Here is a 20,722-nt window from a genome sequence, read left to right on the forward strand (position 1 = left end):
GCGCAGAATAGAGTGGAAGAATTACTTCTCGTGTCTTGCTTACAATACTCCTGCTAATAGATCCCAGAATGATGTTCGCTTTTTTTTGCAACAGTGTTATACTGTTGACTCATATTTAGCTTCTGATCCACTATGACCCCCAGATCCCTTTCCGCAGTACTCCTTCCTAGGCCGTCATTTCCCATTTTGTATGTGGGCAACTGATTGTTCCTTCCTAAGTGGAGTACTTTGCATTTGTCCTTATTGAATTTCATCCTAATTACTTCAGACCATTTCTCCAGTTTATCCAGATCATTTTGAATTTTAATCCTATCCTCCAAAGCACTTGCAACCCCTCCCAGCTTGGTATCAGCCACAAACTTTATAAGTGTACTCTGTATGCCATTATCTAAATCATTGATGAAGCTATAATCCATTAAGACTGGTTTTTGTACACAGTAATCTTTTTACACATCCTTGGAGCTAAACACAAAAAGGCAAAACAAAACAAAACCCAACCCTTTTGATGCTCAGAGGGAACAACTGCAGTCTAGTAACTGAGTTTTGCTGTAGAGTATTGGGAAGCCACCAATAACCTGGAGAAATCTTCCATTCACTTCCTTTTCTGAATTGTTGTCTTGATGAGAACATTAATTAAAAAGGGTCTAGAATGCCTGTTTGGAAGCAAGGTTAATACTATTTGGGTGCCATTATTGTTGTGACTTCTGGCTGCGGAACAAGTGATAACCTATTGAAGGCATTAGCAGAGGTAAAAAATGTATTTGGCTGCTGAATGATATAAATCAGATTAGTACCTGTGTTAATTAATCCCAGTAGTGTCTGTAAATCCCAACCCAGATCAGGGCCTCATTGAGTTTGAGCAGTTTTTGTCTCCGAGTATAGCACAAAGGGTTGGAGAAAGGGGGTATTACTATGCACATTTTTCAGATGGAAACCCGAAACACAGAGGGACTTGCCCAAAAGATACATAGGAAAAACAAAAGAGCTGGGAATTCAACCTTGATTCCCAGAAACCAGTCCTCAAAACCATCTTGCCTGTCTTATTTTTTAAGCTTATTTTAATGACTATGGGGGGTGGGAAGAGTGTTTAAGGGCCAGCTGGAGCAGTCTGGGGCCACTAAAGAAGCTTCAGCTGCAGTATACGCATTTCACTGTGGAAGCCCACCCCCTTTCCAGTGCTATTTGACGTCTCTCTGGTTACAAACAGGGGCTCCGTCTTGCAAAGGGTTGTGCCTTCCTGCGAGGTGCTGAGTTCCCCGTCTCCTGGAGCTCAATGAGAGTTGAGAGCAGCGGCACCTCACAGGATCGAGGCTTCGCTGCACAGAGGACTCTCCTGACGATAATCATGATCAGCACTGTGCAGTCGCTTCTGGGCGGGGCTTTTAGAAGCAGCTCAGTGATTTGGAAGCACAAACTCCATCGGGTCCATCGACATTGCAAAAATAAATAAACACAATAAAATACAAATAAAAAGGTGCCGTACCAAGTCTGAGGACAGGTCCACTGACTCAGGCTTGCAGGGTCACACTACGGGGCTAAAAACTAGCAGGGTAGATATTCCTGCTCAGGCTCTAAGACCCACCCTCCTCACCAGGTTTCAGAGCCCAAACTGGAACATCTAGTTTTAGCCCCATAGTTTGACCCCGTGAGCCCAAGCCAGTTGACCCAGGCTCTGAGATCACTGGGGGGCTCCCCCCCCCCAGTGTAGCTGTACCTATTGACATCCAGTGGGAATTGTGCTTCTAAGTTGCTGCGGCATTTTAAAAAAAATCGCACACTACATCTTTATGACAGTGCTGGGGAACCTCTGAGACCTGGCTTTTATACTTAGAAAAGCCAACATGAGAAACTTGGCAGTTCTAGCGTAGGGAGGTTTTTAGTTCAACCAATATAAGTTAGAGACAGAAAAGATCTACAGGACCAGATCTCTGAGCCCATCCTCCTGCAAGAGTTGGAGATTGGCCCGTAGCCATTATCTGAGGTCTATTTTATGGCCACGGGCATGCCCGGTGGGATTTTCAAAACTGCCTGGGTTCCTATCTGCATCTTTAGGTGCCTAAACACCCCCTTGTAAATCAGGCCCTGTATCAGATATTAAACAAATGCAGCACTTGAGGTCAGCCATGCCCTTCTTCATCCTCGGCAAAGCACCTAGTACACTTCTGAGGTACTGTAATCAATAGATTGATAGCCACTAGGCCATATTGTTACATTAGCAAAGTACTGTCTGAAATGCCTCATGTTGCCTTCTCAGACTGTCGGGTCAATTTCAGTTGCTCGGCAAAAAAAGATTCGACGTCTGGAATTCCAAATGATCTCTCTGATGAGCTTTTTTTTTTTAATTTTACAGCATATATTATTGTGAGCACTCTTCCACTCCTCTCCTGCACTCTTCAGGCTTCACTGAGCAGAAGGGTGTGTGGGGAAATCATGCTGTACTTCAAGAAGACATTCACATCACGTTGGGTTAGGTGGAAACAGTAAACTTGATTTATTGAAAAAATCTATTACATTTATTCCTTTATTACACAGGTTTAAAATATTTAAAAATACCTCTTATGGGCATTACACTGAAATTTTATGACATGTTTATTGGACTTTGAAGAAATGTACAATGTGTCATTTGACAGTATATTTTTAAAAAAGGGCCTTATGCCCTAAACACTTTTTTTTTCCATAGGTTTTATTTTTCTTATCAACATTTGTTCAAGTCATATATATTATTAAAGGGTGGGGGAAATAAAATTACACAAAAAGAAGGTCTGCAAATACAAGAAGTAATTTTATTGCAATATACCATAGCTAAGTGGTCAGGGGAAAATTGGAAGAGTTTGGAACTTCAGTACAATTACAACACTTTGTAGTATTCAACAGAGGAGTTTAAGAAAAAGCAAAGAAATGAAATAAAAAAAGCTCCCTTGAGGAGAATTCATAACAGAATCACATGACCTAGACATCATCACATGTGTGTGTAACTCCATATGGCTTTTTTTATTGCAGAGATGAATGTGCAACAGTTTTGAGATTCCCACTTGTTCAATTGGAATCTGAATTCTGATCTATAATACATATATGTGATTGCACTGCCTTGCTGTTTTTCTATGTGATTTCCTTGGATAGCACCTTTTATTCCTAACTGGAAAAAAACAAGGATACGTTTACACCGGCTCTCACGGAATGAAAAGCACCGCAACCCGTTGCAATGTCACAGCTTCTTGTTTATTCCCCTAGCACTGCGGATGACTGAAGGTCTCTCAGCATGCTTTGCTCACCTCCCTTTGATCAAATCTTGCTTTCCTTTGCTTAGGAGGGGAAAGGACATCATATATAGGCTTCTATTCACAGTAAATGTGATGTCATTTCCTTTACCATGATACACCCCCTTGGTTGAAGCACACTGCAATACCCCAGGCCAAATAATAACCTGCAATATTTATTTTCCAGCAGTGACCCAAACGGGAAAACCAATCTATCTGCAGGTTGCAATCTGAATTGCCCAATGCTACGTGAAAAGCCTTCCTGCCAGCCATGTGGGAAGACAAAGGAAATTTGCACATTCTCCTCTCTCTCTTTTGCTCTCTGAGCTGTTTTGTAGGCAATTACAGCTGAGGCAGCAAACAAGAAAGACAATTGGGCAGTTTCGTCTTCACTTCAGTACATTGAACAAATACATAAATTAGCACCACAAAAATTCAGCGACTGAGTACAATCTGGCATAATTACCACCATATAAAGTGTATGGATATTCTTAAAAAAAAACAACAACAAACCAAGTAAGCACATTTAATACTTTCTACATGGGCCATATAAGCTACCATAATACACTTAAAGAACAGAAGCAGCTCTTCTACATAACGAATATGAGGGTAGCATGCATTTATATCAAAGACTGTAGCAAACGTTTGCAGTCTGTGTTGAAAGTGGCTAAAGCAAAGCATGCTGGGAGATTGGTCAATGGCAGGGGATCACCAGTGTTGTATTAGTTAGTAAAATAGATAGCACCACAAAGAGAAATGTAAAAATAAAAAGCACCTTTTTTTTTTTTTTTAATTTTATTTTTAAGGGGGGGAGAGGGAAAGCGGATTTCCCTGCCATGTGCAATCTGCCATTTGGAATGGAATTAAAACAAGAAAGAAAAAAAAAATTAAGGCGAGTGTAGAAAAAGGCAAAGAACCAGATGGGGCTCGATTTTCCAAATCAGGGTTTTACAAACGGGGCTGTTAGAAAGTGGCACAAACTATATATTTAATTTTTCATCAAAACTTTTCCATCCAAGTTATGTGACTTTTAAAATGATCTTGAAATTCATTTGCATGTGTATGGTGTTGACTGATCGCTGCTACTTTGGGCCCTGATCCTGCTAACACTTATGAACACGCTTAACTTTAAGCCCGAGTAGTTCCGCTGGTTACTGACATGCTTAAGAATGTGCTGTAAGTGTGGCCAAGAGCCTTGACTTGGACACAAACAATGGAAATAACCTTAACTGCCACCCTTTCTAGATTTATTGTTTGTGTGGGGTGCTGGTGAGAAAGGTTGTTCTTTTACTGCAGAAAGGGTCACATGCATGTTTTGAAGCCAGCAACATTTAAAATAATATACAATACAAATATTTACTTACAAACATACAAAAATATAAGCACCTTTAATACATGGTAAGGAGATGCACAGAGTGACTTTACAATATCAAATTCACTGATCTGGGTTGTTAATTTTTGTGAAAATAATCAAATGGAGAAACTAAACATTCTGGAAATGACCATTTAACTCTAATTTATGGGCTTGATCCAAAGCCCACTGAAATCAACAAAAAGACTCTCCTTGACTTCAATGGGAACTGGATCAGGCCCAGAATTCTCACATGATTTCAAGGTCAAGTTGAATACATAGTTTCAAGTTTTTTTTCTTCAAAAAAAAAAAATAAAATAAAAAATCCATAAACAAGAACTTGCTGTAGTTTCATGGCAAGAAAGTCTTTGATTTGTTCTAATTTCTGTACATTCGAGTGGAGGAAGTTGAGTCCATCGGTGGCCGTGAAAAGGAGCATGCAGAAAAATGTACTGTAGTCCTTGACATGTTTGGAAGGTTGTTTTGCCACATGTGGTGTGTTTAGGTCATGTGATTCTGAGCCTGTTGTGGGAATGGTTCTCTCTCTCTTTGAGTTGGATTCGGTAAGTGTGGGTGCAGTGGCACAGTTGAACTCAGGCAAAACAAGAAACAAAACCAAAAAAAAAAAAAAAAAATAACCCATCACTGTCCAGTTTCAGAACGTGCATGTGACAACATTTTTTTAAAAAAATGGCGCAATGAGGTTACGAGGTTGCTCATTTGGAGACTAGTTTTCAGGTGGCTCTTAGCCCATGAAGCAAGCTGGTCCCACCTCGAATCCAAATTTCTGTGACGCTTCTCCGAAGTCATTGAACATGATGTCAACGATAGGTACTTGCTCTACTTTGGGTGTGTCGATCTCCAGGATAGTCTTTTGATAGCCTTTCTTTGTCTAATAAGAGAGAAGGGGGGGGGATAAAAAAAAAAAAAGGAACTCGGATGAGCTAATAGTATCATTAATACTAAAGTAAACCCAAGCGTATGAATGAGCCTCATGGTAATCATAAGCCACACTGAGTGGCTTACCAGACAAATGGAGATGATTGTACCGAATTCAGCCCAGATATAAACAGGTGGAATTTCACTGAGTAAATGCAACTGTACCTGCTGGTAGCAGGAATGAACTGGGCCCAGTGTCTGAATGCAATACATTAATACAATTGCTCTGCTGAGTACATTCGTACCTCCAATGGAAACAAATATCACGTCAGTAAATATCTAAGTGTGCATTTGTACCAATCTACCAACAAATAAAATATTTTAACTATTGTGCCATATGATGACATGTCAGGGCTAATAGTGCATATTATTGTCATATATATTATATGACTGACATGCCATGAAATAATGTAAAAATAAAAATATAAACAACAAAAAAAGCCATAAAACTCAAATTGTAATTCTGAAATCTGAAATTTCAAAATGAAATTTTTTTAAACACATTTTTCCCCCCCAGAATTGTTGGTTTATGGGAAATTTCAAAACTATTTGGGATTTGTTTCACAATGGAGTGAAAATAAATTTCAAAGTGACAAAATTTCACACAAACTGGGAATTCCAAGTTTTGACCAGCTCTAGTTAGGATCTCTCTACTGCAGGCCAGAAAGAACCATGAAGGTTGCCTCATCCAGCACTGGAAAAGCGTAGAGGTTAAAATAGGAAGTGAGAAGGAATGGTTAACATAGGGGGAAACTGGGAATTTGGATGATACATAAAGTGAAAAACAAAGTAGTGAACATTGATTCAGAGGCCAAGATTTTCAGACGTGACTAATGATTCTGTGACTCAATTTTTGGGAGGTCCCACTAAAGAAACCTTAAAGGGACCTGATTTTCAGAAAGGGTTGAGCATCCTTGTTGGCCATCCAAAAATGGAGGCACCCAGTTTCAAAAATCTTGGCCAGACTGAATGGATTCTTTGCAGTTGTGCTGTGGATTATTTTGACAGATGTTAAACCAAGCACGTTATAAAAGGAAAAAGTGTCAGGCTATTCACCAGCTACAAGACTCATTAATATAATGACCCCTACCTTGACCATATATATTCCACTGTCCATGACACACACAATTGTATGGGATGATTCATTACCATTCAACAAAAATGGGGAGAGGTTACTGTAACCAGACAGGCCTCTGGAGAAGCATAAGCACTGCTGAGTACATGCGGAGATGTTAACCCAGTCTTCAGCACGTACCAGGGCTGGGACAGGAGACTAGTAAAATGGTTGTGGCTGCAGTATTGTTGTTTTACCTCCCTGAGGAGGCTCATGGGTTGTTGAGCAAATGTGTGCAATTTAATTTAAATGTATTAGTTTGACTATTATCCAAGCCCTACAAAAAAGACCACATTTAAAGTTGGATGGAATTTGCAAGGTGATGTTGTCTTTTTATCATGCCTGCTGGCCATACAGTTATTTCCGAAATATAAATAATTATTAGAGGAGCAGAAGTGCACCCACGGGCATACAAAACTGCACTAACAAGTGAATTTATGGAGGGGCTTTTTTTTTTTGCTTTACCGTACCCTCTGATTTGTGTGTCTCGGAAGGACAGGCTATATCACAGGAACCAAAAAAGGGCTATAAGACCAGTGAAAACACATTCAAATAATGGCCCAAACATTAGCACTGGAATTCCTTTGGCGTTCGCTGTAACAGAATGAATCATGACAGGAGTGTGCCTTTGATCAACTTCCACAGGAACTCTGCAGCAGTGCTACATTGGTTAGATGGCCATTATCATTCCAGCGCGATGACCCAATCCTTGATGGCCTACCTCTGGCAAAAATTGTATTGAAGAACTTGGGAGCTTTGCCTTAGTAAACCTATGGCTTGTTTCTGCAAGGAACTGAGTGCCCTCAACTCCCAATGATACCAATGTGCATTGAGGGTGCCCAGCGCTGTGCAGGATGAAATTCACCCGGTGCAGAAGATGACCACAAGTTCATGCACCATTTAAAGCCTCACAGGTGCGTAGACCGTGTCCTGGCTCCCTGCACCCGGAGCGATCCAGGGACGGGCTGGCTCTGACATGAGTGGCTGAGGAGCAGCCACAGCACTTGGGTTCCGACTGATGGATTTGGAAATGGTGGATGTTGCAGAGGAGGAGTGACATTCCCAAGCCCGGCTCATGAAGACTAAGCAAATTCACCCAGTCCAGACCAACAGTCTCCATCTACAGGGCAGCACGCAGGGCTCAGGCACGACATGTGCAGCTCCACGCCACAGTGAAAGGATCTAGCAGGGGGAAGGCAATGGGGAAAAGCTCTGAGAGCTCCCTGCTGCCAGAGACTTTCACGCCGGTGGGTGAGGGAAGGCTCTGTCAGGAAGGAGGCAGCGGGACGCTACACTACTAAAAATAGCAGCATGGACGTAGGAGGCATTGTTTGGGCGTGTAGAGAGCCCTATAGGGGTCCATACTCTGGGGGGGAGGTCAGGCGTGTAGGCCACACCACTCTATTTACCTAAGCTCTGCCTCACGGTCTATGCTCCCAGTTATACCTGTGCTAGTTGGGCGTGCAGTGTCCATACCCTTCATGCCTCCGTAAGTGTAGGCGTACATTTAGAGCGGGGCGGGGTAGGGTGACCAGATGTCCCATTTTATAGGGACAGTCCCAATTTTGGGGGCTTTTCCTTAGATAGGCACCTATTACCCCCCACCCCGTCCTGATTTTTTACACGTGCTGTCTGGTCACCCTAGGCAGGGGCCATGTCCGCCCAATCTGCCTGGAGCCTAGCACATCTCTGGGCCCGGTACAAGTAATAAATAACATGTTATCATAATCTTTGCTATAGCTGCAGCCTGGGAAACTGAAAAGACATAATGGGGCCAGGCGCCTGGTTGGAGTAAACCGGCATAGTCTCATTGAAGTCAGTGGAGCCTGGCGACTTACACCGGCTCAGGATCCGGCCCATTCCGTTTTGAATAGTTTCTCTTTTGTGCACTATTTTCAAGTATGGTAGCATAGCACATTTTAATCGGAGAAATAACCTTTGCAGACCCATCTCTCGAGGGGCAGTGTGGTCTAATGGATAGGCCATAGGCCTGGGATTCAGAAGACTCAGGTTCTATTCCTGACTCTGCAACTGTCTTGCTTTATGACCTTGGGCAAGTCACTTTACCTCTCTGTGCCCATTTCATTTTCCACAATTTGTCTGTTTAGACTGTAAGCTCTTTGGGCCAGCGAGTGTCTCTTACTGTCTGTGTAGTGGCTAGCACAATAAATCCCCAATCTCATTCAGAGTCTCTAGGTGCTACTGCAGTGGTAGCGATAGCCACCAGTCACAATCCCTTGTGCTTTTGCTGTTTATTCAGCCCCATATTCTTCTGTTTGTGACATCCAAACTGATTGCTCTAATAACAGGTTATGTTACAGTTTCTGGTAACCAACAACAACAGAGGCAAATAAACTCTTAAGAGGGCTGTTTTCCTGCAAATATCCATAGCTACAGAAAGAACAAGGGAAAAGAAATGTAGAAAAATGTTGGATGCCTGAGCAAAATAATTTCTAACTGTAATGTTTTTCATCAAGCATATCGGCTTTTAAATCTGGGATGCGTGATCTTCCAGCTTCCCTGAGATTTAGTATGGAAAGGTGAGATGGGGGGTGACTTTTCTAAGGCACATCATATTGTCAAGAGATATGAAATACTTGAGAATAAACTTCCCCACGTGGCTTCTGAGTGTTTTCAGCTATGGGATGAGCACTCTTCATCTCTCTGCAGCAGCATTAAGAGAATTAGTGACTCTAATTGAATTTTCCCTCAGTGCTTCTATAGCAAAAACACTCCGGCTTCCGAACGGAGTTCGACTTAATCTCTTAAATTCTATTAAGGGTTCGCTCCCTGAGACATCGCAATATTTTCTTTTTTTCTTTTAGTCCTGTGGATTTTGACCATCCCAGTTTCAGAAGAAGGAGAGGTTTTGCATATTTCCAAGTTTTAAGAAACTGGGTCCTAGCATGAACGGAACTGGCAAACATTACACCAATTTTTCAGACAGGTAGCTACAATTTTCAGAGCGGTTCAGTGCCCAAAACTAGATTCCAGATTTTCAGAAGAGCTCCGCGCCCAGTTAGGTTCAGAAATACAGGATGGTTAAATCTTTGAAAATCTGCCCTTATTTAGCTACAAAAGGTAGAGCTGAGCATTTTTAAAAATTTGGCCTGAATCATGGGTAGTGAAACTTAAAAATCTGGCCCCAAACTCTTGAAAATCAGACCCTTAGAATCTAAGATGCGCCTGCAAAATATGTGAAAGCAAAATCCCACAATTACCTGCACACATGGCAAAATGGCATACCTACATCTGGGTGAATCACAATTCAATTTACTTGCACCAATACCTGCTTACGTACAAATGCAGGCAAGGTGTGTGCTATTTTTGTGGGCACCTATATGTACAATTCTTGTCTCGGGTGGAAGTTTTGCCTCCATAATCTCTCTCTCCAAGGTACTTCAATGGTCCTTACTAAAATAGTTTTGGAATACCTCACCATCTTTTATTTACCTACAGTGTAGGGCCATGCTATTATCCCCATTTTACAGATGGGATACTGACATCCAGAGAAACTTGTTGCTGGTCACACAGGGAGCCCATGATAGAGCAGGGAACTGAACCTAAGTCTTATATGTCCCAGGCTAGTGCCCCAACCACTAGAACCATCCTTCCTATGGGATTAGGCCTTGTGTATGATTGCCCTATAACCAGGGGAAAGGCTGCAAGCATTGAGCAAACTGAACCCTCACTTCCTAGCTCCTTTGTCAATTTCAAGAATGAAGTCATGCAGTAGAGGTGCACAGTAAAGCAATCCTTTGAAGACAGTGGAAACTAACTTCTCAGCACCTCTAAAACATCAGGCCCCAAGTCTTCCGAGTTGGGAACCCAAAAACGGAAGTACACAAAATCACGGGACACTTGAAAATTTTTGAAGTGACTTCCCCCAAAATCCTACATGGAGTAAGTGGCAGAGCTAGGGAAGAAAAAGCCCTGAGTCTTGACTGACACCCCCCAGGTCTAGTTACTAAGCCAGACTGACTCTGCTTTGTGTGTAGAAGCTCCTCCTATGCCTAACTCTGTCAGCGTGTATACTTACTGCACAACCGTCTAGGACAGCCCTTATGTAAGGGTTGTTGTCGTAGGACATCTCCTCGTCGTTGGAGCCCAGGAAGCGGATGGCTTTGTCGTAGCTGCCCGTGGTGGCATCCTGCCATGCTACAGACTGGTAGCAATTATAGGTGATGTTCTGGTTTGCGGAGGCACTCAAGAGCCTCAGGAAAGTCATCTGCACCACCCCGATGGGATTGCCTTCCGAATCCACATAGGAAAGCTGAGAGAAATGGAAAACAAAGACGGGGAAATACTAGGCAGTGATGTGAAACACACATCTGGGAAACTCAAGTAGCCGATGCAGAATTATGGACTCGAAAATGCTAATCTCTTCATGGAAAACGGATACCTGGAGTTAGCATGCCATCATCCCTGTCATCTCTACCCATTCTTATCAGCATCCTGTCAATGGACACTTGCACTCCACTGCAGCTCCCAGCACTGGCATACATGTCACAGACGAGACAGTCCCTTTGCCTGGGTGGTTAGGACTTCATTACACAAACACGCGCACACACACACACACACACACACCCATTTGCACAAGACCATTACTGACCAATTAAAAGATCAAATTATAGGCTCCTGCTAGGTTATGACTTTCTATTACAGGACCATCTCCACGGTTTTGCTGCCATTGCTTGGATGCCAGCCATCCCTGCTGCTCTGAAGGGAATGTTCTTTCTCCAGCTGATTCTGGGCCATCTGTGAATAAAAAAAACTAAGGGAAAAGTGGGGCATACAGTCAAGGGGAGATAAGTCTCCAGGACTTCCATCCTGCTGGAAAAACATGGCGGCGGGGCGGGGGGACTCAGTGCTGAGTAAGCTCTGGTCCCACGGAAGTCATGGGGCATATTATCCTTGACTTCAATGAGAGCAGAGATAGGCCAGCACTGAGGGCTTCAGAAAACCCTACCCTCCATCTTCTGAAAGAGTTTGCCCAAAGTAACACTGTTGATGGAGCATCTTTAGCTTTGTCTGTAGTTTGGTAGTTTTTGATGTACGGGCTGAGGTATTTTGCCATTCATTTCTACCAGGAGTTGGTGTTCCCCCATCAAATAGCTTTGAAAGAAGCCACAGTCCTGTTCATGGCTCGGTCTGTGTTCTCTTCCTCTGCATGTGCTGGTTTACGGTATGTATGCAGAGGTTCTGCAGGGGGATCCTTCCAAAGTCTCTGACAAAACAGCGTTCAAGGCCCTGTCATCTGCTAAATTTGAGGGTAGAAGGATTTTAAAATATTCAGCTTTCACCTCTTGTTTACCCTAATGCTGGAACCTCTTCTGCCAAACTAGCAGCACCAGTCCTGGAAAACTAGGGAGGGCGGTTTGGCATTTGAGTAAACGATAAATCCACTGTACATTTCAGCAGGGACTCCCGAGACTGAGCTTTTTAATAGACTCCTTGTTTTCATGGCTGGGACACCTTACACTTCCAGGGGTGCTGAGACTCCCAGAGGATGGCACTGAAACACCAACAGCTGCCAAGTTGAATGCAACCGGAAACCTGGTTATTTGCTATTACTCCCAGCAACATTTGTGCAAGAAAAGCATCAGAACCTGAAAGAGGCACAATCGGTAGCACTGAGGAGGAACAAGAGCGAGGAATGGGCAGGAATATGGGGGTATTGGCGGATGACAGCAGATAGAGGACCCCTGAGGTTGGCAAGATTGGACAAGGTGAGTGGGCGGAAGAGGGGGAAGGGAGAAACAGAGGTTATTTGGGGAGGAGGGAGATAGTGTGTGACGCTAGCAAGATGTAGCGGGCCTAGAGAAGAGACGGGCAAAGCCACTGATCCCAGTCAAGGAGCCTATCGGTTTGCAATTTTTAAAAGCTTTTACTGGATGCCATGAAATCTATGGCAATGCATTGACTCTTTCCCATCCTTCCCTATTCCATGTAAAGGTATGAAAATCACCTTCTCTCCCCTTATGGTGTATTATATCTTTTGCAATACACAGCTATGTGAAATCCTCTACAGCTCATTACAGCTCGGACCCTTTGATGGACCTGAAAGCAATACTGCTCTGGAAGGCTTTTCATTTGCAGCTGGGGCCTCATCCTGTAGGCTATCAAAGGCCAAGTGAGCGAATGCATCATATATCCATTCCAATGTGGTTTTAAACTAATTACACAGAGACAGCATCTGCTGTCATGGTCAAGCTAAGAGAGCTGACACTTATAAATGTGATCTATAGGCAGTCGCTTCCTTTTGAAATAATCTGGAGAAAAATTCAGATATGCAAACGGTGCAGTGTTCTTTGCGGTGTCATCAAACTTCAAGGTACAGTACACACTGCAAACAGTAGGAGAGATTCACAGCCAGACAATAAAATCAGCAGCAATGGGTAATAATAATACATAATAATAACAATAACAATAATAAGAATAATATATACATGTATTCATACCAACCGGTTCTCGTGTCCGGATCCCATTGCGCATCTCCTCCTGAGTGTTAAACATGACTGAACAGGAGAAAGCCATGCATGCCAGATGAGAAAATATGAGTGAGCCACCAGGATATAGAAGGAGATGAACACATGTGCTAACTGCCCAGCACCTGTTCAGGGGCTCCCAGAGCTACTGATATGCATCGCTCAATTCCACCAGGTCTCTCTTTTTTTTAGCCGTGTTTGACCTTGGCATCCAATATCCCTTTGAAGTGGGCAGAGATGCGGTTCTTTAGATGCTGGGCTAGGGTCCAATCCCAAAGCCTTTCAACTGGAGCCAATGGGGTAAGTTATGTGCAAGAGAATTGCTCGTGGAAGCGTGGCTTTGCGGAATCAATCCCTTCCTTATTTATGCATTACAATAACAATGCATGATGGATGCCATCTGGCAATAAACGATTATAGGCTTGGATAAGTATAAAGCATAATTAGCTCCAATGGGAGTCACACACACATGCAAGAGCTGGTGTGCGCACCCCAGAAGAAAAGATCTGTAATCCTTTTACTTTTTTAACTATATCCATCACTGAGAAGTGGTAGGAATTAACACAGTCATCTGTCTGTATTTCACTGATATTAACCAGTAGGTAAGAGATAATGGGATGGAAACATCACACCAGATGATTTTTCTGTTTATGATGTTAATGTCCTTTTAGATCTGTGGGATTCTACAAACTGTCCCAAAAGAAAGGCCAACATTTTTAAAAGCGGGCCCTTCAATTCCTGTTCAGCCACCTAAATAAGTGGCCTGAGATTTCAGCCGTACTGAGAACCCACAGCTTCCATTCACAGCCCCTGGAGAGTCTTTCCAGTGCTTTCAACAGCCTTTGGCTCAAGCCCCCAGTGCCCAGTGTGTCTGGGATATGCAGAAAGGCACTCAATCCACGGGGCTCTAGCCATGGACTTTAACAAAAGCGGGACTGGACCTTTATAAGAGACCCATCAAACTCATTTTCATTTCTGACCTAAGTCAGGATTTCAATTTCCAGTCAAAGTGCACTAACTCCCTCCACTTACCAGTACCAGCATTCTGTTCCGTCCATTTTACTGACACTGGCTGTGTTCTTAAAACCAGAGCATTATTTTTATGGGTCACATGTTTAACCCTGGGGTACTCCATTGACAAATATCTTCTAGGTGCTGGGGGCTCTTTTCAAAAGAAAATGTAGCATAGGTACAGAGCAAGAAAATGGCAACAGAGAGAGACGAAACAAAGGGCTCCAAATAGCTTTGAAGTTCCTAGCAAAAAGAAACAAACCCCAAAACCAAAAATTTAGACTGGCTATTCAGCCCTTAAAGTGAGTGGCTAATGCTCAATGGACTAAAAAAAAAAAAAAAAAATCAGTAAAACAGATACAGATATTAATTAGTGAAGTATTTTGAAGTTAAGTCATGAGAAATTGCCCCTCCCCGAGATGTTTAAGAGGCTGAAGTGCTGGTTTTAAGCCCCTTTGTGATACGTTCAGAATACAACCCCGCTGTCTGGGGCGTGCACTGCAGGAACAGCTATGGAAGCCGTTGCTTTCTCATGGACAGAATCAGAGAGTGTTCAGCGCTTAGTGACAAAGAATGTGGCTTGAGAAAATAAGGCAGTGTCTTTGTTTATTGGTTGCTTTTTAAGGTGGAAGTTTGATGGGTACTGCAGCAAAACTCTGCAGAGAAAGTTCCAGGAGGCCCACACAGCCTGACTCTGTGTGTGAGGAAGGAAGGAGACGCTGGGTACATACAGTGGGTCAGTTCCTCCCCTAGTGCAAAACGGTGTAGCTCTAATTCAGGGGTTCTCAAACTGGGGGTCGTGACCCCTCAGGGGGTCACAAGGTTATTACATGGGGGGGTCGCGAGCTGTCAGCCTCCACTCCAAACCCCGCATCACCTCCAACATTTATAATAGCATTAAATATTTTTAATTTATAAGGGGGGGTGTCACACTCAGAGGCTTGCTGTGTGAAAGGGGTCACCAGGACAAAAGTTTGAGCACCACTGCTCTAATTACTCGGGTGGTGCTGAGGATCTGGCCCCAGGTGTATTCTTTTCTTCCCAAATCCCATTGATTTCCACAGAGCTCATTTCCTGCTTGTTCACAAGTCCACACACACCTGAGATTCGTTCAGGAGCTTTCTGTTCTTTGAAGGGCCCTGTTCGGGCTAATCATTCCACAATGAGACCTAAAAATATAGCGTATGGACCCTCGGATACTGTTCTGTATTTCCATGAAATGCGGTCATTCTCCAGTAGATTTCATCTTTCCAAGAAGTGCAGCTACATCCCAGCCCCCAACACCCCTGGGGCACATATTGTAAATCAGTGGTTCTCAACCACGGGGCCCCTGGGGGCTGCAAGGAAGTTTCAAGTAGTCTGCCAAAATAAGCCAGCGAGCAGGGCCAGCGCTGGACTTGCTGGGGCCCAGGGCAGAAAGCCAAAGCCCGAGCCCTCCCCCATCCCAGGTGGGGCTGAAGCTGTGGTCTGAGCAACAAAGCTTCGAGGGGCCCCCTGTGCTGTGGTTGCCTCGCTTGTTACCCCCTAATGCCAGCCCTGGCTTTTAAGCTCCTGGACATGCAGAAAAATAGTTGTGGCAGAAGCAGGCTGAAGAATTTTTATAGCATGTTGGGGGCCTCAGGAAGAAAAAGGTCGAGAACCCCTGTTGTAGATGTTTGTTCGTCAACTATCCATGCTTTCCTGCCTTCCTCACTTCCTTGGTTTCTCTGTTGTAGAATGTAGATACCATGAATTGTTTAACTGACAGAGGTTCTTCTTCCCTTTATAACTTTAACAGTGTCTCTAGGCCAAGTTCTAGTTCACACAGGCTTAGAGAGTATGTGCATGGTTTCAAATCCTTCTTCTTCAGTGGCTTTACTCCATTTCTCCAAGACTAATGGAGGTGGTGTGGACGTGGGATACTTGTGCTAGGAAAGTGTATTGAAGACAGACTCATGATGTCCTGGACTCAGCAACAATATCGGGACATGAAACTGAAGGTTCTAACTCCAGTGGGTTGGCTTATTTCTCTATTATATGCCTTATGTGCATTAGAGTTGGTTGAAATACAGAAAATAATTCACAGCCATTTTTGATGGAAAAACTTCCCATTTTTTCACTGGAAAACTTCCTTGTAAAAAAAAAAAAAAAATTCTGGCCAAGTCTAGTATTCTTGTAGACCCGATCACTGTGGTATGTAAGTGTTGATCTAGGCTATAGTTAGTAGGTTTTGGTAGCACAGTGATGACTGGTTGTGATTCAGAACAGTGGCCAGTTCCAGCTGCTAAACGAGCTATCAGTTCCTGTCAGAGGCGCTGATCCAGCAAGGTACTTCAGCGAATGCCTAGTGTTAAGCGCATGAGTAATCTCATTGGCTGTTCACATACTGGGCATGTGCTTACAGCCTTGCTGAATTGGGGCCTGTACCCCCTTACCTTCCCTGAAGAGGATCATATAAATGTGCCTCCAATATATTTTAGTCAGCGTTCCACCTTAATTTTTTTTTTAAAAAGGTGTCCTAGGATGGTTATTAGTCCAACATGCAGAGTGCAAACAGTCTGGCCATAACCAAAGCGGACGTGGCTGACGTGCTCGGATTCAGACTGTAGGGCCAAGGTTAGCCACTTACCAAGGAACCCCGCTTGTACTGACTATACCATGTGGAAGGCTGCTCTTTGGGCCAACGAGCCATTTTGCTCTGTAAAATATGAGACGGGTTAAAGACCAACAGAAAGTGGTAGGGTGCCTCTTACCAGTTTACCGCGCTTGAATTCACTGAACCAGGAGCCCGGGGTTTCCTTTGGCCAAGAAGTAATTCTAGCCTAAATTGTGGGCGGGAAAGTGGAAGAGAGAAACAAAGAAAGAAAGAAAAGGTTACATTCAATTGCACATCCTGGGTCTGTTTGTCTCACTGAAACTGTCCAACTTTGTTTAACACATAGTTTCTTAAACTTTATACACTGGTAATGAAAACAGTCCACTGAACCCTAGGGTCCTGACAGCTTCGAAATTAGAACGTTCACCGCTTGACACTGGGGTTAGGACATTCCACCACTGCACACAGGTATAAACTGCCTTGGTACCACCTTTCATTGCTAAGAGGTTAATGATCTGTAACCTCTAGATATCTGCTGATGGAAAATTGGCATCACATTTTGCAGATGGATGGCAAAAAAAAAAAAAAAGAGAGAAAAAAGTATTAGTGGTAAATGATCCATTTATCTACATGGGGATTGGTGGGGAGCAAGGATGGAAAAGCAGCAATGAGAATGGAGAAGGCTGATGTCAGTCCAATGTCAAATCCAGATGTGCTGGAGCAAGGAGAGGCTAGGCTAGGAGAATTAATAAAACACCAGCATCTGCTTTGTGTGTTTGAACACCAGTAACATACTGTAAATGGAATGTGTACTCCTTGGCAGGTAATGAACCAGAATACATGGTGGAGTCCCAACTGAACAGTCTGTAATGAACCAGATTGTGACCTTGATAAGGAGATGAGTTGCCAAACCATCCTTCCCGGAGGACCCTTTACAGCTGTGAATTTGAATATTCTCTTTTCAGTCAGAACAAGGGATGTGTTTAATGGGGGAGGAGGCAGGGATAGAGTTTAGTTAATATTCCCTCATTATTCCACTAACTTCCTCACTGTTCCTTTCACTCTCTCCAAGAACAATGGCTGAACTAGATGTAGGTGCCTTGGGATTATTCTTTCCTTCACAGGAGGAGAACCATAACATGGAACGGTGCATTTTTGCCATGCTGTGGATGCACCGAGATGGGATACATTTTTCAGGCCATGCATCGGCCCATAACAAAATATCCACAAATACCTATGCAAGTAATTAATGTTAATGAGGTAGATAGTTTCATTATTGCATATGGAATATAATAGGCTGGATTCTCCTCTCACTTATGCCAGTGTATGTGATAGAAGAATCAATCCCACTGGGAATACTGCAATAACTTGCAAAGTCAACACTGTAAGGATTTTAATACTCAGATTTTGATAGTTTAATAATCAATGACTGGAGGAGAATAACGGTGATCTAACACCAAAGAGAAGAAATGTATCTTCTGTTTAAACAATCCCCAAAAGAATCCCTGGGAAATTCTGCACTGCACATCGCTTGTTCCATGCTGATGTATATTTCTAGGGGTTGAAATTATCTCAGCAAGTGAACGTCTTATATCAGGGTGCACAGGAGCAATGAATCTCTCTTGTCTATACCCTAACCCAGCATGTGAAGACCTTCTTGATGGTACTGAGAGGATCCTTGACAGCCACCTTGGAAGAGATCACATTTACCTAGTGGAGAAACTAAATTTAAGAGTAGGTCTTTACACCTGGTGATCAGACCCATAATATAAAGCGGATGGATATGGGGCAGTGAGAAGTACCTTACTGCAACTGAAAGACACTTAGAGAACTTGTCATGGTCAACTGGACGTGACTGACTGAGTTATTACTGGGGGGATTCTTGGAAGCATGAGGATGGGAGAGCATATCGTTGCCCGATTCACACCCGGTCTGCGTACCGACTGAATGCCATGAACTCTCCTGATCCTAGGCGTGGTAGTTTGGAACACCCAAGTACCCAACATGAATAACAGGAGAAATTACAACAGAACAACATTTCTCCACTATGTCAGAAGACTCGGTCAAAGTAGAAGAGGAACCAGCAGTACTGAGGGACAAAACCATCAGAGTAGCAGTCACTGCTGAATTGGGGATAAAAAGAGTAGATTAAATAAACCTCATGGTGAACTACAGTAGAGACGATGATGGAGAAGTTTGCCTTTGTTATCAGCATTCATCATGCTTCAGAGACCATCAAAACCTTGCCCTAAAACAGTGTAAAAATTGCTTACTGATTCAGTGAAATGCGCTCAGTAAACATAATCTAAAACCAATCTTGAATCTGACATTAACAAACACATTGGATCTTTAATTTTTACTTTCCATTGTTGAGTTTATCTGATCAAGGTGACTGGCTATGAATATGCACAATAGGAAACACTCCATTACCAGCTTCAGAGGAAAAATATACAGTTTGTGGGAACTTACTCCTTCAGATTTCTTATCAGGGAAGATACATGTCTCTCCACCAGCTGTGAAGTTACAGTAAACTTTGAAAGAGTCCCTTGAACATCCTTGATTAGGATCAACCCAGTATTCACCTGGAAGTTGGAGGAAAAGGGATTAGCCTATATGAAGTTAAGAATGTATCAGAACTTCCAGAACTTCCTCAGGATCAAACCCAACCATTTTCATCCCTGGGATAAGATTACATTACATGTATGTGGACAGCCAACACATGTTTCTCCTTATATAGTAATACCAGACCTGGATATAACAAGGCTCCACAATCAACATGCAAAGTGCAGTATGTGGAACAGTGCCTAAATTCAGAACTGGAACACTACTACGGTGATCCTACTGCAGCCTTATCTGCACCAGGGAAATTTCCAAATAAATGCTTCATTACTTCCAACACCTATTAGTGGCTGTTGGAACAGATGGATAGCCATAGTGTAGACAAGTATCCAGTGGCCAGACCCACAATCTGGCCCTCAGTACATATCTATACAGTACTTCATGCTTGACATGTTGGATTTATAGTAGAGCTGGTTGGGTATTTTCTGTCAAAGCTGTTTCAGTGGAAAAACTGGGGTTTTGACCAAACAAAATTTGTCACGAAAAGTGTGTCTACTTCCTGTGGAAATTTTCAGTGTTTCATGGAAAAAATGGAATGCCTGAAACACCCCCCAGTTTTTGACTTTTGGCCAAAAACGGAAGTATTTTGATTCAAAATGGCACTGTCATGCCTCATGGGAGTTGCCGTTCGAACGCTTTCTGCTCCTATTTTCCTCTATGGGCTAGGCTCTCTGGCCCAACTACACCTCCCAGGGTGCAACTGGGTGAGGGGCTCTTGTGACAAGCCCCTACCCTTCACCTCATGTTTGCAGGAAAATACAAATTCTATTTTCCTACCAGCACTAAGTTGTACTAACGGGGTTGTGCAGATTTATGAACTCTGCTGGGCTCTCTTCTCCTGCCCCTAGCCCCACTCACAGCCCCAAGCACCTACCATCTGGGAAGTCAGGGTGGCAAAGCTGCAAATCCTTGCAGGTACGAGCTGGGTTGTGCTGAGTGCCCAACGGATGCTTCATTTGCTCAATTTCCAGTTTCAAAGAGTTCAAGGAGCCAAAGATCTCCTCCATGCCATCTGCATAATCCATGTAGTTGTCGGTGTTTCCCTCATCAACCAGTTGGCTTGCGTCAATGTTTCGCCTGGTCCTCCTGGAGGACAGGATAGGCAGGGGCTGGATCACTTCCCCGGGAGGACCCTGGGTGTGAGGAAAGAACTTGAAACATTAGCTTCACGGGGGAAATGTGAAAGAAACAGAAGAGACAGCCACAGGAATGAACATGCTGCACTAGTGACAGGAAGAGTCACCGCCACAGGACACGCACACACAGGAGGTCTCAAAGGTCCATTATGGTACTAATGAAAATCCTCAGTCACCAGTGAATTTTACAGGGCTCAGGCATTCAACCTGTGTAGTAGGAGAGAGTCTGCAC

The 20,722-nt window shown here is 43.3% G+C and overlaps 1 protein-coding gene across 2 annotated transcripts in view; it reads right to left on the bottom strand.

Moving 5' to 3' along the window:
* Window positions 1-2,763: 2,763 nt before the first annotated feature.
* COL5A1 (collagen type V alpha 1 chain) overlaps window positions 2,764-20,722 on the bottom strand; it is a 244,922-nt gene continuing 226,963 nt past the window's right edge. The window contains exons 62-66 of one of the 2 annotated variants that reach the window (XM_054007167.1): window positions 20,229-20,487; window positions 19,205-19,317; window positions 16,769-16,837; window positions 10,701-10,934; window positions 2,764-5,500 (exon numbers count right to left, since the gene is read on the bottom strand). In XM_054007167.1, the coding sequence (XP_053863142.1) occupies window positions 5,354-5,500; window positions 10,701-10,934; window positions 16,769-16,837; window positions 19,205-19,317; window positions 20,229-20,487 (822 nt within the window). In that variant the 3' untranslated portion in view covers window positions 2,764-5,353. Of the gene's footprint in view, window positions 5,501-10,700; window positions 10,935-16,768; window positions 16,838-16,892; window positions 16,962-19,204; window positions 19,318-20,228; window positions 20,488-20,722 lie in introns of both variants that reach the window. The other variant, XM_054007166.1, reaches the window with a different exon arrangement.

The sequence above is a fragment of the Malaclemys terrapin genome, chromosome 17 (genome assembly GCF_027887155.1).
Source record: "Malaclemys terrapin pileata isolate rMalTer1 chromosome 17, rMalTer1.hap1, whole genome shotgun sequence".
Taxonomy (NCBI): Eukaryota; Metazoa; Chordata; order Testudines; family Emydidae; genus Malaclemys; species Malaclemys terrapin.